This window comes from Agelaius phoeniceus, chromosome 2 (genome assembly GCF_051311805.1).
Source record: "Agelaius phoeniceus isolate bAgePho1 chromosome 2, bAgePho1.hap1, whole genome shotgun sequence".
NCBI lineage: Eukaryota > Metazoa > Chordata > Aves > Passeriformes > Icteridae > Agelaius > Agelaius phoeniceus.
Window position 1 is genome coordinate 70,884,588 of NC_135266.1, and position 17,859 is coordinate 70,902,446.

At 41.2% G+C, this 17,859-nt stretch overlaps 1 protein-coding gene across 2 annotated transcripts; it reads right to left on the reverse strand.

Annotated features, from left to right (window-relative positions):
- Positions 1-1,593: 1,593 nt before the first annotated feature.
- Positions 1,594-17,727, reverse strand: POLR1D (RNA polymerase I and III subunit D). Of its 2 annotated transcripts, none has more exons than XM_077173842.1 (3): positions 17,546-17,727; positions 10,912-10,982; positions 1,594-2,940 (listed from the first exon to the last, which is right to left on the reverse strand). In XM_077173842.1, the coding sequence occupies exons 2-3, from the start codon at positions 10,926-10,928 to the stop codon at positions 2,655-2,657; spliced, it is 303 nt and encodes a 100-aa protein (XP_077029957.1). In that variant the 5' UTR covers positions 10,929-10,982; positions 17,546-17,727; the 3' UTR covers positions 1,594-2,654. The 2 variants fall into 2 exon arrangements, with proteins under 2 accessions (XP_077029957.1, XP_054483944.1); XM_054627969.2 differs by having other exon boundaries at positions 10,912-10,986; positions 17,546-17,703.
- Between the last annotated feature and the right edge of the window lie 132 nt (positions 17,728-17,859).

The window sequence follows — 17,859 nt, forward strand, 5'->3', positions numbered from 1 at the left end:
AGGATTTCTATCTAACATAATAATAAAGTCTAAAGAACAAACTGTTCTGGCTATGGCAAGAGAATAGTCTCACCTGAATAAACTTTATCCACAGAAGGTGCACTGAAACAAAACATAGACAACACTGGTAGCTCACAATTAACAAGGAACACCTGTGAAGTACTGCTACAGCAACACTAAGGTAAGGTGCCCTCCCTTCCCATGGGAGTAACTAGGGAAGCTGAGACCAAGAACATACTATTTATTTACATATTTATTTAAGGACAAGGAACTTTTACAAGTAACAAGTGCACAGCAGTTAGCAACACATTTGAAAAACTCATGTACAACTCTTAAATTTCAGGGTTAAATCCTATCTTAGGTAGCCTTATAAACCTGATTCTGGGGCTGCACAATATGAGCAACTGCAGACAAAATACAAAACTGGCTTTGTGCACCCAAATTCTTATTAAAAAATCACTGTGCTCCCTTCCAAGTTTACCCATTCCGTGATTCTATAAAGAGTTGCCTAAAGAACAGTTAATGAGCAGTGGAGGATTTTGTTTTTATTAAGTACACTTACAAAAGCATTAAAAGATGGAATTAACCAATGCAAGATGAATAATTTGTGTGTATTCTGTAAGTCAGAAAAATGTGGAATTTAATCTGAGCCTACCACCACCACCACTGATGAAAAGCTTTCTCCAGTTATCAGTGCAGGTCATGTCAGATCCTTTAGCTGAGCAGTATCCAAGCATTATCAGCAATCCAGACTAATTTTGAGAGCACGCTTTAATCAGTTTCCTTACCTGAAAGCCTGGCATAAATTAATACAGCGTCAACAACAGCCCTTATCCCAAAGTGGTGTTTGAAGGCCTGAGAGTTGAAATCTCTCAGGACAGTATATACCAGCACAAGCCAGACCAGCAAGAATTCACAAAAATTTGTTCTGTGGAATATCTCCAGTCCAAATTCTGACCAATGGTGAGATGAATTCTCTGCTTCAAAGTCACATCCATCCAGCAGTGTCACTGCAGCAGAACTCAGCCAGTGTTATAGCTGCTGTCCTTCCAAAATGGATTATTAAGGAGTGCACAAGAGTGATTGTACTCAGCAAAATAAGGACTGCAACCATCTGCTTATTTACACTGAAGACAGTCCTTGTATTCTCCAAAGATACTACCTTTTCATTGATCCCACTTAAATAACTGTAAATTTTGTGAAAGGCCAAGAGTTCTAATTTAGTGCCGTGGGTCTTGCAGGGAAATAGAGGACCTGTACATAACTCCCCTGGGGAAATGTCGAAGTAGCCCACTTCATTGGATATGCTGACCGTGCCAGTCTCCAGCGGGCTCAGCGCCAGTGTTTCTACCTTCCCGCGACTCAGAAGAGCAATTCCCAGTTCATGCAGCAGAATCCAGCAGAGCAGCCCCCGCTTTGTCCCTCGGGAGCCCTGGAGAGGCAGGCCGGTGCCGCGGCGAGGCGCGCACTCGCCTATAGGTGGCGCTCTTGCCCTGACTCACCGCGGACGGGCCGCGGAGCCCCCGTCCCGCACAGAGGCGCTTCTCGGGTAAGAAACCCATTAAATGCATTAATTCCGCAGGGCACTCTCAATGAACGTTCTCCATTTTATTGTCAACACACTCCAAAACAAACCTATGTTGAAAACAATTACTTCTGAGAACAGTAAAATACAAAATATTTCACGTAGAAGTTTGTTAATGTAACACAAGCAGAAGTGAGACATAGAAGATGCCAATGGGTATCATTTGTGCTCATGGTCACACGTTTAAGAACTGTACCACTACAGAATTGTCACATAGGCTTGGAAAGTGAGCATTTGACAGTTTAAGCATCACCTCTGTATTTCTAGTATTACATATTTACTTGGAAACTTTCTAGCAGTAGACAGAAAAGATGAAAATTTTGTCTTCAGGGTTTGTTTTGAAAGCACCATGACAACAGACTGTTCCAACTACTTCCTTACAGAGGGAAGTCTAAACAGAGACAATTATTGCAGTTGCAGCTTTTTAGGGGTAATGTTTATTGTTATCTATGATAGATTTGTGAATATACATTAACAAGCAAAATCAGTATTTCCCAGCAGTCTCTCCTGGAAAGCAAAACCAGCATTGCCCAATTTTAATTTGTTCTTTTTATATTAAAGACAGCAATCTCTTATATTCTATACAAAATGCATATGCTTGGCCAGGCACTGACCAGCTTTCCCTTCTTCTAGATTCTAACCCAAATAAGCAAAACTTCTTTATTGGTTAGCAGCAAAGAAGTTCTGCAAACTTCACACAATAAATAGAATTCTGCTTGATTTAAATTTATTTCCAAAAGGGTGACATGACTAAATGATTTGTATTAGACAGTGACATATGTATCACACTCCATCACCAAGACCCTAGGCTTAGTCAGAAGGGGAGAGAGGAATAAAGGGAATGTCTGTTCTAAAACAACTGAAAGTTTTATGTTGTACTTTGCTTTTCTCTTAAAGGTCCCAAAGAAAAGTTTCTAAAGCTACCTCAAGGTTACTTCTCACACAGGCAACTTGGTTCAAAACTCAAGTTTGAACATCAACTCTTCTTGAAAAACTGAGACACCTCTGCTTTCCTATAGTCAATGACATTCCTGACTTGTAACAACAAGTACTTGTCACTCTCCTCTCCTCATCGCTTGCTTGATCGCTTTTCATGTTTATCCTTGGTGTGCTGGTTCCTGCTTTGGTGCCTTGGAGGAGAGTAGCTGACCCTCCTTCTGGACTGAAAGCTGGGTGTATACGGGTGGATTCTGCGTTTCTTTGGTTTTTCTTCTTTCCTGCTTTTGTTTGGCTCAGACTCCTTATCATCTTCCTTTTGCTCTCGCTCTTGGTCTTGCTCTTTTTGAGATGGCAACGTGTTTTTGATGGTATTAATAAGAAATCTTTTATTTGTACCAGCAAGAGGACATTTCAACCTGTAAAGACATGTAAAAGTGATCAAAAGAGAAGGTAAAAACATCCCAAAACAAGTCTGCGATTTTAACTTCAGTGATTTTAAGACAGGTTTGTGATTTTGGCTTTCCTTGCATGCCACCTAGTGTAAACTCTCAGTACAGAAAAATAAGTTCCAGATCATCACCATTCTTTTGTCTTACTCTTCATGGGAAGAAAATAGTTTTACTTCAAAATCCACACGATTTTCTCAAGGTAGTGTGTGTAGGGGGGAAGCAAAGGATGTCAATGTATTTTAAGGTTGATGGTTCCTAACTTAGGAATTCAGAAATCAAACATTTAGTAACATACTCTAAGTCAAATCAGAATGGCTTACAGAGATCATGATCTTCTAAAGTCAGCATTATCTAGTGAACTGCAATATTCAGAAAGTAAGATACACATGCATGAAGAACCCAAATAGCTGTACCATAAACATATACATGAGACATAACAATTTAAACTTATACTTAGCAACCACCAAAGTGCTTTATTTCTTTTTCTTAAACAGTAAAGATACTTGTTCAACTATTTTCTGCTTCTTTTTTACTTTCTCCTCTCGCAGCTTAACACTTTTGCACATAATTTATCAGCTAGTTTTAGGAAACAAGTATTGTAAATGTCATTTATCTTGTTGGTATCAATTATACTCTACTTATTCCCAATTCATCATCTCTTAAAGAATGGAATAAGGAAAAAAATTTGAATATGTTCCTACAGAAAGCAGAAATCACTCTGAAGACTTTGTTTATAGTTGGACTGACTGTGGTGTTTGTCTTTACAGTTTTGAGACAAGTTACAGGATTCCTTTTAAAAAATCAGAGCTGTTAGAGATCACAGCAACTTACTGAATCAGCCACAGAGTCATGGAATCCTAACACCACAATGATAAGATCATCTATTCTACTTGAATATTTGTGTAAGTGTAGAAATGATACCCTAACTACTCAAAAATCTTTGACACCTCTAAACCATCAGAACTATCAGAACAACAAGCAAACTACAACAAAGATCACGTATGATCATTTAGCATACTTCATGACTTAACGTGGAATTTACCATGGTGCTCTGCTTCAGGTCTACATACTTAGTGTTCCTGATAATTGTTCTTTTGCTAAATCCTTCAAGAACTTACGAGAGCAATTTTAGAAGTATACAGCCACGCTGTTTTATTTCAACTAGGCATTTTCTGATAGAAAATTCTACTGCATAGAATTTTAGAATTTCCTAAACTTTCTTCATATAAATCTACACTGTTTTTCTCAAATCCTGGTATTAAATAAATAAGATCTTTAATCTAGTATATCTCTTTTGTAAATTAGGTAAATAAATGTCAGTAGAACAGGGTTTCTATTTGAATCTACACCAAATGATGAACATGGTGCTGAACAAGTCATGGCACAGGTTACACTCAAGACATAACAGAAACCAGCCAACATTCAAGTCCTTTCTATGTATTATGAGGGCATTAAACTATTGTACCTCAACATTTCCTACCAAGGAGGGCAGCCTTCTCTAGGCTGCATCCAGGCAAAATCTATTTCACATTTGTTCTTCCTCTTGCTTTTTCTTAAGAGCTAATGCACTGATTTAAGCACTAATATATAGTGCTAGAATGAGACAGTCAATTTGCCCTAAATAAATCCATCTGGCTGAAGCATTTATTTCTTTTTGACACTAAGAGTGCTGCCTGAGCTATACTAAGAATGAAAATTGATGAGAAATGCAGGACTTGAGAGTCAGCTAAGAGATGCCATTAGTTTACCATCATACTGTGATTAAAGTGAGCCACCAGGCTTTCATGGAGCAGCAGTAAGTCATGGCACTGAAGAAAAGCATTAGTTCTTAGTTTTATTGACTTCAGACTTCAACAAAGCAAATGCTGCCTTTAAATCTTAAAGCAAACAAGATGTATGGTGTGTGCTATATTACACACACACACACACACACACACACAGACATGTTCACAAATAGCCATGGTATATATGGAATTCTGAAGGTTAAAAGTTAACTTTGATATCTTTGAGATCATCTCTAATGGTGAGGAAATTTCCATCTCTGAAGACCATGCTTGGGTTTGCTGTAGGGCCTGATCCTGCAGTGCTCAATTCGCAAACAGGTTTGCCCTCAGGTGAGTTCTGAAGGGCTGGGAGGCAATCTCAGCCTGGGCATGGTGGAACACAATACTGCTGTGACCAGCAAACAGTGCCACAGAACTGATTTGAGAAGCTTTGCTTTTAAACAAACAAACCAACCAACCAGCAAAAACCAAACAAGTTAAAAGAACATTAAAGTTCTGAAGTGAAATATGCCCCAAGCAGGGCTGCAGGCATGTGTGAGACAAGGACACAAATTGCAGTGCTAGAGCCTTCCTGTCGATCACACTCCAGTTCTGTAGCAGTCTTCACCCATTGTGAGGTTCACTTTTTGCTCGGCATGCTCCAAAATCTAGACCAAGCTATTCTCTCAGACAGAATCTTGCCTCCCTCCACAAATAAATCTCACACCACTCAAAATCTCTCCACTATGTAATAACCAAGACAATGCAACACATTGCAATGCAACACAATGCATTTTTCTCAAAAGGCAATGATATTGCCTTTTGAGAAAAAATTAAATCTTTCATTGTTAATGTAGGTCAAATATTAACCCTATTTTTGACCCTTTAAGTCCACTTCTGTGCAGTAACACAGAATTTCCAACCAGTGCTGTCATCCAGTGCAGCAGTGCAGTTCAGCACAGAAATATACTATACAAGTTCTTAACAGTAAAAACATGCTGACACCCTTTAAGACACATGAGCACAATGCCATGTGCCAGTCTTGTCTCTGCTGAGTAACTGGACACACCAAACAGGATTGGCACAGTCAGCCTAATCACACAGAGTAAAGACCATCTTTCCAAGAAAAAAAGTTCACTATGGATGAACTGACAAGTTCATTGCTACCATATCCAAACTGCCATGGAAAATATAGTATTTCAATAGAAGAGTGACTGAAGGGGGAGGGGAAACAGCTAGAGGTTGTTTTGCCAAACCAAGTAATCTATGTTGTTACCCTGTTATGGGGGACCTTACAAAAGAGGATGCCTCAGAGGATACTGAAAGTTTTGAAATATGGTCTTGGCAGCCAGGTACAGCTGGCAGGACTTTGTAGGATCATAGAATCTGGTTTGGAAGGGACCTTAAAGATTATCAAGCTCCAACCCCTTTCACTAGACCAGGTTGCTCAGAGGTCCATCCAACCTGGTCTTAAACACTTCCAGAGATGAGGCATCCAGAGCTTCTCTGGGCAATCTGTTCCAGTGACAGCTTGAGTTAGGATGTGCCCTGATTACAAGATTTAAACGTATTTTTTTCAATCTCTATCTGTACCCTGTTTCTCCTCCTCCTCCTCATATTCAAATGAAAGCTGAGGGGAATCTATTGCAGTGTTCCTGCACACAAAACCCATTCAAAGACAAGATGCAACACAGCACTTCACAGTTTCAGTAGCATCATCATTTTGTATTCTGCTGTACTTCTAACAGATTTGGTATTGAACAGAAAGCTATCTACAGGAATGAAAGCAATTTTAGGATTGCTTTGCAAAAAATAGACTTTAAAATAATGTAATGCTTCCAAATTTTTTTAATTGTAATTTTATCTGCTCTTACAATGCAGAGCTGAACAAACCATCCAAAAATATAATGCTTTCCAGTTCTTACTTTACATAAGCTTTTCAAATAAGATGAGAAGCTACATTCAATTTAGCTTTGGCTCATGTTATCAGCATCTTCGAAGATCAGACCTATACATTGGAAAATAAGGCATCTAGAAATTTTTTCACACAGTAACTTTTGTGGCATTTTAACTGCCTTTCTTAGTTAAAGCAGAACAACTGCTTAAAATGGGACCTAACTTCACTGCTATAAAGAAAGTCATGAATTATGTACATAGAACCAAGAGAAACACTTCAAAGAAGCTGAATGTTTGGCTTTATTTTAACTAGAAACAATGGAAACTCCCAAATACCCTATTTCATCTATGTCCAATAGCCTCTGATGAAACAAATTTATCTAAGCATTTCAAATGTTCTTAGATTATTTGTCCAAAACTCCTCACCCTGGATCCAACTGATCCTTCAAATGTTAGCTTCCAGACAACTGCTCTGCTGTCTTTTCTCATCTCAGAAGTTCCAGCATCACAGCATCATCACTAGGATTCAACCACAGATTCTGCTCTGTTCTGATTAACATTTCCAGGATTAAGACACCTTCAGAAGAGGGTTCTTCCTTACCCTTCTCTCACACATTTCCTTCTTTGTTATTAGCTGTACTAATGCTTGAGCCAGACACATTAGCAGCAGGATCTACATCATGTGTTATCATAAGGATCCAGGAGACCCCCTGCTCCCCAACAAGAATCACCACAGCCACAGAGTACGTACAAAAGGAACACTGCAGGAACTAGAAATACCGCATTGCTGAAGGAAATCTACAAATAAGAACATCCAGCATTTCTTGGATTCATTCACCATGGACCTACATACTGCCTATCTGAGCAGTCCTGAGAGTATGGAGGCCAGTGAGCTGAGATTCTTAACCAACTAAGAGATCATGCAGCCCTCCAGCAATACTCACAGTTGCTCCATGTCCAGAGAGCCTCAAATAATTTCCCTTCCCGAACAAACTCTTGGCCAATATCACTGCCAACCTCCCTGCTGGCTACTTGTGCCAAACAGGGACAAGCCTTTCTTCCATTAGCCTCTAAGGTCACAGCACCTGCCGCTGTCATCCACATTAAACTTGTAAGACAATGTAAAACCAGCAACACATTCTCAAGCTAGAAGAAATACTAATGATACTGCCCTGTATTTCAAGGCTCAGTCTTTGTACGAGAGACTGGGCTGCAGGTTGATGGCTTTGTGCATTTTTTTGTACCTGTCAGCTAAGCTGGTTTGGATACTTGTATTTTAGGCTCCAGCAACCATCACCTGTCTCAAATGATGAGACAGCAAAAGGTTAGGGAGGGATTCTTGGGCAACTTTTTCAAACAGCGTACCTGAGCTATGGAGAACTAATCACTCTAGACAGTAACAGAGCAATGGCTTGAACCTGAGAGCAGTCCCAAAACAGTGCTGAGAGGCTTGCTGGCTTGCTGAAGGTTTTGCTGCCATCAATATTCACCAGGAGACACTACTCCTTTGTAATGGTATGCACAACATAGTCACCCCACCCAGAAATGCCACTTCTCCACATACCTCCCTTTGACCAACTTCTGTAAATGCCACTGACTCCAGAAATGTATTTCCCAGTATTCAACAGCTGCTGGAGAGCAACATAAACTGGAATCAGTCAAGTATAAGCAGTAGTAGCCTCTGCTTCTCCTTACCCAAACACAGATGGCAGAACAAATCTTTTCTTCATAGGTTGAGCTGCTGCAACTTTCCAGTGCCAATGCAGGACTGATGGCCTTACACTAGATGTCTCCAGGGTGTGTGCATCTCTTCTCCAGGACTCCTCTGACAAAGGGATGAGGAATCCCAGAAGTCCTCATGAAACACACCTGTAAGCATTTTGAGTTTGGCAAGGAAGGAAGGTTTTGTGTTTCACCTATTAGCACTGTGCTTTTAGACAAGTTGGTGATGACCTTGTCTTTGCTTCCATCAGTTATGATTTCCTCAATCTGGCCTACTAGTAACATTTTCATGAACTAACTGTTCTGCTCATTTCATTCCCAGAACTCTGAGCAGAAGTTACTTTCTTCTCAGTAGTTTACACTTTGCAAGGTTACATGTCAGTCCTGGGTATAATCTCTGAAGTCCTTCAGGATCAGTAACACTTGACAGTATTTTGCTGGAGTGTGATATTCAACTGAGCATAGTTAACTTTTCTTCCAAATATCTTACCCATTATATCTCCCATATGTTTATGCAATACCTAGCTGTTGGGCCAGTTCAGAAGCACCAGAACTGCATAACAGGGCATAAAAAATATTGAAGAGGTGAAGCAGTGGCAGCTTCTGTTCTGTCTGTTGTGCCTGCAGAACTGGACAGCAAAGACTTATTGCCTTAGAGGGGCTTTATACTTTCCTTACAGCCACACACTAGCTTATGCCAAACCCTACAGCAGTAGATTTGTCACAAAAGGGATTACTACCAGTCTCTCTAAGGACAGATTCAGTGAGATAAAAATCCCTGAAGATGCATTACATACAAAGAAATCATCTCTAAGAATATGATCTCTTGAGATGCAGAAGAAGTACCTTGAAGAAGGTACTACTGAGCATATTCAGAAACGAAGATATTCACCAAATCATTTCCTAGGCACTGGGTATGGGCCCCTGATGGACACAGGGCACTGCAGGGATGGATCCTTGGTTTGACCCAGTACAGCTGCTCACATGTACCTCTGCAGTGGAAAGTACTTCAACAGCCTCAGTTCAGGGTATCACCATGCCAATCCCTATGTCAAGAGTCTTCTTCTGCCTGAAGCTGTCTTGACAGTCCTTTCCTCCTACAACTTTAGCAGAACCCTGACCTAGCCAGACACCATTAATCTGAACCTGCTCTGAACAACAGGTCACCCTTGCCTATCCCATTCCCTGGCAGGCCTTGGACATCAGATTTTAGCAAACTGCATTCTGAGCTGATCATCACAGCCAGCTGAACAGGACCACTATCCTCTTACAAACAAGGAATAAGAAGGAGCCACATTCAGGAGCAGATGCCCATACACTCTCCTGGCAGGTATTCCAGACTGCGCAAGTGGCAGCAAAATTGTACAGGGGCACCTGAGTATCTCCCTGCAGAAATCTTTAGTTTCCATATCTGGAATCAACTTGCAAATTCAGAGTTAACTGGATGCATACATCACTTCATGGTGCTAACTGTGTGCACTGGGTTACCTGGCCACATGGCTAGGCTGACAGGGTCAAAGCACGGTGGATCAGTACAGCTACAGCCACTCTGGGGGATTAAACCAATTAAGCTATTTTAACAGAAAAGGTATAAACTGCATCCCTAGAAGAAATACTGAGTAAAACATACAGAAAATCCCAAATCTGTCTGAAAACATAAAGGAGTAACTGGTTTTTTTTTTCAGCAAGACACTATATCAATCTCTTCAGAGCTATTAAAACAAACAGACAACTGAGCTGAGACCTTAATGAACAGTGCAGGCTTATCTCTTTGTACTGTTGATGGAGGAACACAAACCTTATCTACAAGTGCATTTAGTGCACTCAACTGGTGCACTGCTTATGTGAACGTCCCTAGATCCAATGGTTCTTATTAAAGTAATATGCATTATTTTATGATGAATGACCCTCCTCAACATCTTATTACTTCTCTAACTACAATTACATGCATTACATTCTGTGTCAATCTAGCTGTAAAATCTGGAATACTGCATTGAAGAATTAATGTTGTATTTCATTTAAGATTTAAATACTGTGATTTTTCCCAGTTACCATACAAATTAGCCCCTGGGTTTTAGGTTTTTTTAGTAATACAAAGTAACCCTCTTCCAAAACTGTATTATACTTTTGAGTTCATTGAGTTCATTTTTGACTACAATTTACATATTAATTGTCTAGTAAATTATAGTTTATTGTTTTATTAATATAAGGCTTTAGTTTTCTTTATTAGGTTATGAATTCTTTTCACTTAAAACAGAGTAAGTACATGCACAAAGACTTGTGAGATTCCAACCCAAACTTTGCAATTCATCTACTATAAGAACATATTCCAAATTTTCCAATTGCTTTGTCTTCAACACATTCTGACAAACAATTTCCCACAGACAGAATTTACCTGAACTTCTTTCTTATTTAGATTGGAATTTTTGCCCAAATATGTAGATGAGGACAAATTATTTAAACATGAAACACATAAAAAGGTAGAGACTTCTGTCACACATTAAAGACAAGATTTATTTTTTGGCATCAGAATTCATCTCCTCCTGGCACAACTTACCAACCCATAGCTCCCATTGTTTCAGCTCTGGTTCTCCCACGTTTTGCCTCTTTAAGTAACTCTTCCACAGCCTTCCTAAGTAAGAGAAAAATGAAAAGGTCACCACTTGTGGAACACAAGAACTTGCCACTTTATGCACTTAAGCAAATAAAACAGATAGCTTTATTCACTGTAGTGAATTAAGCAATAAAGAAGCTACCAAAATCACCTTGACTTTTAAGATAATTTCGAATTCCTATGCACCAAGATTAAAAGAAACATTCTGAAATATTAAAACCAACTAAAGGTGTTGCAAATACAAAAACTGTAACACTCAATGAAAAACAGGGCTTGGGGTACTTCAGATCACTTTTAAGCATACTTCTGCCTGTGAGGACAAACTGGGTCCTATCATACCACAGGCACTCATGGAAAAGGAGCATCTCTCAGGTAAGCCATTCTGTTGGAGACACCTTCTCCAAAAAGCCAAGTTCAGCATCAGCAACCTCACCAGCTACTGGTGCCTTCCCAGGTAAGAGAAGCAACGGGTGTGGGATGGCTGCTTGCAAGAACACCAAAATATGGGTGCAAAACACCGGCTGTAGCACTGGAATATGAGAGATGTTGCATACACAGGTCTTCATGAAATTACAGCAAATTTTGTTTTTTCTCCAGACCCAGAATTTGCTATCTGAGCATCCTGAGCTAGGTTACAGCGATCATGGTAGGAACACAAGGCTTTTATAGAAGCTTGTCCTGAGCCTTCAAACAGCAATGTCAGACAAAGGTGAGGAAGGAGGGGAAGAAAGTGTCTGACTTTTAATTACCAGTTACTGAACTTGGTGATTCTCTTTTTAAGAAACCTGACTGAAAGATTAAAAGCCTGTCATTATTATTGTACTATAAAATCTGTAACAATCTCTAATTGAAATGAGAAACCAAATAATCTGAGCTACTAAGCACTAATAAAGCCCACACATAGGTATTTTAAACAGCTATGATTCAGTTTTAGGGAAAACATCATAAAAAATTTATATGGTGAGACCAATTCTATTAACTTAGGCAGGAATTACATGCCTTTAAGTATTTGAGACTTTTTTTTGTTCTATCAAAGCTCAGACTGACTTGGCATCCACCTTAGCAGCCTTCTAGTTCCACACCTTCATTATCAACCTTTGTTTCCTAATACTGTTCTTTCAACATTGCCCTTATTCACTGCAGCTTTACAAAGCCCTTTCAGCTTGCACAGACAAATGAAATGCAATGCCCATGTCCTCTCTGAAATAATGTTTCCACTCACTGAACTTATATCCTCTACACAAGTAAGCCAAAAGCTACGCAAACAAGTTTTTAAAATTTGCTTTTATAGGCCTCGTGGGACTCCACATTCCTCACTCTCTTCATTTTTACAGCTTGGTTACAATACAAACAGTTCCATGGCTGCCAGCTTCAATTCTAAAGGCAGCAGCATGAGCAAAGGGAATGCAGCATGTAACTTTCACATGAGAACCATCCAAACACTGGGAGACTGATAGGAGAGAAAATTAGGGACAGGGGCACATTTAAAGAACTCTGTTATCATTCTGACATGTTTTATAGCAAGCACCACTTAAAACTTGCTGTGATAACTATTTTTGGGCAATCAAGTTGCAGAATTGCAGTAACATGAAGGTACAAGCAGTGATATTTTTATCTTCAAGAGTATGGTACAAGACCTATTTACATTTCTGAGGGATTAGAGTTTTTCCTCTCTCTGTATTCCAAGGTTACAGGCAAAGCTCCCATTGCATATATCTTAATAACCAGCACCGTAAATGCATGTGTCCAAATAATAGAATAATTCCTAGTCAGGCAAAATGAGAAGTATTTCCTATTCCTCACTCAGGGGAAGAGCTTCATAATTTTTTTCCAAAAGGTCAAATGGATAGACTGAAAAAATGAATAACTGGGAATAAAGAGGTATGTCTGATAGTTATAGGCAATGAAAACACCATGTTATTACAGAGACCACCCATGGTTTGTGATTACAGATGACTGTCAGGAGAAGACAGATGATGCTGGATCTGACAGCCGAGAGGCCAGAGAGCCACAGCTCCATGTGCAGGTCCAACCAGCAGCAAGGCTGAAAACCAGCTCCCAGGAGCAGATGTACACACTGCTGGCCACATCCATCACAGATGGACACACAGTTTGCTCAGACCGACAGGTTCATCCTGCTTCTCTCTCCAGCTGGATGTGGGAGGCCCCAAATCTTCAGCCCAACTGCACTGCCCGTACAGACCATCACACAGGGCTGACTGGGACACCCTGGTCCCCAGTACCCAACCCCACTTCAGTCTTGCCTGTAGAGACACACCAGCACACATACACATCTCACCCCTAACCCTACAGTCTCTTCAGCAGCTGGGCAGGACTCCCTGGTGTCCCAACAGCTAGCTCCTCCTGTCTCTTGGAGATGCAAGCTCATGCTCCAGCTCTCTCCTTACTCATCCACTTACCAGCTATTCCAGCTTGATCTCCACCAACAGCCACACAGTCCCTCATACACCCATACTTGCTCCAGTACTACAGCACAGATAAACACACGCTCCCCAATCCCATTTCAGGGGCTAACACTTGGTTTACTCACTCCATGAAATGTCCCCAGTTGCCAGCACCCAGGCCTCCAGCCCAGGCCCAAGCCCAGCTGCTGGCATCCAAACCTTCACATGTTCCAGTAGCTGGCATCATGGACATATGGTCTCTCCAACCCACAGTCTGACTGTAGCTGCTAGCACTAGGATGTACACCCTCTCCCCTCAAACAGTCCTTCACCCAAGACAGAGTTAGAAAGGAATTTAACAGGAAGACAGGACAGACTGCAATGATTAGGCACGGGGCATGGCCAGACAAGAGGACCAACCAGCAGCCTATACACACATGACCAGAACTTTTTATTCCCTTGTTCCTTTATTTTCCCACTCTCACTTCTCCCCACATCACTAGAACGTCCTGCTTTCCCTGTCTTTGGTTTCTCCCCTACACATCCCACATCGCAAACTAGTGACTGAAGACACTGACGGTATTATTTAAAATTAAATCTCATGAGCTGGTCCTATCTGCTCACCCTTACTAAGAAAACTGATGAAAATGAAAGTCAGGAATAAAACCTAGGGCACAACTACAAGAGGAAGAATGAAAAGAAGCACAATATGCCACAAGCTTCCTGACATTTGCTCAAAGTCAAAGACATCCCACATTGGGGATGTGAATGCTCTAATTCTTTGCTGATCAGGTTTTGTACCTATTTAAGTATTCTACTTGCCAAGTCTTGTGAGTGCTATTTGCAGCACATTTCTGTGCTGATACTCTCATCAGCCTGAGTAGTGAACGTAGCACTCCATTTCAAACATCAATCTTAGCTTGCAGACCACTTTTTTTTTTTTTTTTTCACCAGGGGTAAGGAATACTGAATCCTGACACTTGACTTTAACTGTAAAAATCAATATTAAGAACCATTAATTTTCTCCAAGGCACAAAGCTTGCTTGTTAAAAAGTGTAGCTGGGGTGCCCATGCAGCAAAATATTAGATTATTGATTCTCAACTCAACTACAGGCCTCTTGTTACAGAATTATAGCATTCTTTGTGATTCAGAGCAGCATCTCCTTAGGAAACAATCCCAAGTAAATGATGCTCTAAATAAGCTTGGCAGGTACTTCTAATAAAGTATGATATCCAAGGCTGTGAAATATTTTTAGCTATTGAAAGACAGAATGGATTATGGAAGGATATGGACACAGAGTATAACAAAGCCACTTCCTCTGTATTTGAAGAGAAATGATGCATCTTCTGTGCTTCAAACACACCAAACCACAATGACAATATTTTAGGAAGCAGAGGGGGAAGAAATATTTCATTTTTTAGATAGGAATGAAAATGGTGATCTCCATAATATCTGAGTGTATATTTAGTTGAAATACACTGGGAAAGTCACTTACAGGTGCTTGCAGAGGAAACAAACTGAACAGCTCCTATTAGCTAATTCACAACTTCTTCCACCTCCTTCTTGTCTCATAACTTCAAATACCATTAATCATATGTTAACATAATTTAGAATTTTCTTAAGAATCACATGGAACCTTAAGGCTCGGGGTCTTCACTGATGTACCAGCAAGTTCACAGGCGAAAATCTCAGTTCATACTTCCATCAAAGGTTATTGGGTAAGATGGAGCAGAAGAAGTAGTTCAGTAGAATGTAGCAAATATTACTGTTTTACACATCTGTGGTATTTACAGCTTTTAGAGTTTTAAAAGCCACAGAATGCAACACTCACACGGAAACTTAAAAGTTAGTATTCAGCTTCTAGGAAAACCTCACTTCATATTAAAGTGAGGAAAACATCAAAAGCAAGATCAAGTGAGAGTCAGACACAGTAAAATTGAAAAATAATATCAGGCAATCTGGCAGTAAGGATAAAATAAAAGAAGCTAGATGAAGAGACTTCTCCCTAGATAGTAACAAAAATATAGGGCAACTGACTTAACAGATCACTTTTTGGAATACTGGGACACAAAATTAATTTCTGACCTGAAAGTGCACAAAAATACTACACTTCTTTTTCCCTCATGGTAAATTAAATAAAAACCACATGTATAAAAACCTTAAGTTTTTATTTAAGACCTGTGCATTGCAAGACAAGCCTGAATTCAGAGACAGACTACTAAAAATATTCCACATAAACCCATTTTTAAATGCTAAAAATCCACCTAAAGTAGTTAACACTGTGGCTACAGAACAGAAACGCTATTATTTGTGTGTTAACCCATATTATAAACTCATATTATAAAACCCTTAAAATTTATAAGCCTAAACTACCATTGCTACACTACTCACAGGAGAATATGATCAGTAAGTTATTGAATATGAATCTAAGGCATAATGTCTGCAACCCAAAGGACAAAGAAAGGTCTGTGTTAGACTGGAAGGGCTCTGTACTGAAGACTGCACAGGGAAGCATTACTTGGAGTGAGTAATGCCAAAGCACACCCTCTAAATGCACAGAGCACAAGCTCAATTCAGGGTGCTACTACCAAATTGAGCTGGTATGAAAATTTAAGGTATGAAAAAGTAACTAATGATAGGTGGATCCAGGACAGGAAGAGCTAATTGTCAAGTGCACTACATTGTAGCTGTAATGTGTTTGGGGCCAACTAAACACCCTCTGAGGTGCACAGTGACACGGACTGGTGACAGCAAACAGCTAAACCCTACTGTGTCACTTTGTTAAGTGACACTGAGCTTCATCCTCATTATCTACCACGGGGCCACAGAACAGGAGTAGCAATTCCCAACTTGGACTGAGCCTTCGAAGAAGGGTAAAACTTGGAATGCAGTTCCTGGGAAGAAGAGCATTAGTCAGGAGGTGACTGTGGAGGAGTCAGCTACAGCTGGTGAGGTCAGCTATGCCCTGAACTGCCCAGAGAACGCCAGGTCCCCAGCATGGCAACAGCAACCAGAAGTCAGCATGGAAGAACAGCGGCATAGTTTCAACTCGCCATGAATGAAAAAGGTTTAACTTTGGAATGGCACCAGTACAAATAACATTCATGCATATACAGAAAGAAGCTTTAATTATTAAACTGATGATCTGAGAGCAGAAGTAGCTCAGCAAGAATTAAAAGCCTCTTAGAAAGCATTAAGCTCTCTAGCCCTTCCACTGTCTCAGTACTATTGCTTTTGGCACATTTCAAATACCTGCTAGATTTAAACAGAAAAAAGTTATTTTCAGTAAGCATTCCCAGATATGGTTTCCTAAAAGTTAAAGGAGAGAACCATGAGGAGAGAACAGTTCAGTAAGCCTCTGGTCATCACTTCACTGTAACAGTTGTTTTAAACAGACATAAGGAAAGTGAACAACCCAGAAATAAGCTTGCAAAAAAACCCCAAAAACAAAAACATCCCATCACACAAATAGGACTATTCTGCAAAACATTTGTGAGATAAACACCAAAAGTCTATTCCTAAAACAAAAGCAAGAGAGGCCTACTTTGAGTATCGAAATATAGAAATCAATGTTTTATTCCTCAGTGTTTGCTTGGGAGCACGGCAACTCAAAACATGCAGCAAGACGAATCCACTGGTCCCAGCGAAATGCCAAGCAGAAAACAATTTTATTTTTTGACAAAATAACTGCCAAGCATTTTGTATTTTTTGATACAAAAATACAATTCTACCAACTGGTCAACGGGCACATATCCAGCACTGAAAAATGAAATTCCTAACAACATGAGGTGTTCTGGGACTTTTATAATTTATTTTACCAAGTACACAACAAGATCAAATTGTAATAAGGAGTGCACCACCCAAGACCCTCCAATCTTGATTCTAAGCGACATCAGCACGCAGCCGAAGTTCAGTTCGGAAGACACGGCAGAAGCAGCTCCAGGCCGCGCACCGTGACCGCACACGCACAGCAGGGGCTGGCTGGGGACAGCGGGGAGAAGCCGGCGGAGCTCGGGGCCCGCTCTGCGGCGCGGTCGGGCCGGAGGAGCCCCAGCCCGGCGCTGCCCGGGCCTCGCGGCGCGGGAGGCGCTGCCCGGGCCTGAGCAGCGCAGCAGCCCCGCAGAGGCCGCTCGCTCTCGGGACCGCTCCCCCCGCTGTCGCTCATCCCTCACCTCTCCAGCTCCGGGTCCTCCTCCATGGCTGCCCCACCGTACCCCGCTGCGGCTCCTCAGGGGCAGGCCGGCGCCATCATCCGCTGTCGGCCGGGCGGGGCGGGGCAGCGGGGCGGGCGTAGGGGCCGGCGAGGACCCCGGCGGGAGGAGCCGGGGCGGTGCGAGCCGGGCCTCGCCACACCCCGCGGGGCACCTGCGGCACCGGTGGTCGCGCCCCCGCCAAAAGGAGAGGGGGGCGGAGGGCTCCCTAGCGGGCAGGGTCCCCGCGTACCTAAACAGGGCGGGGGAAGCAGGCGCGGGGCGGTGACTGAGTG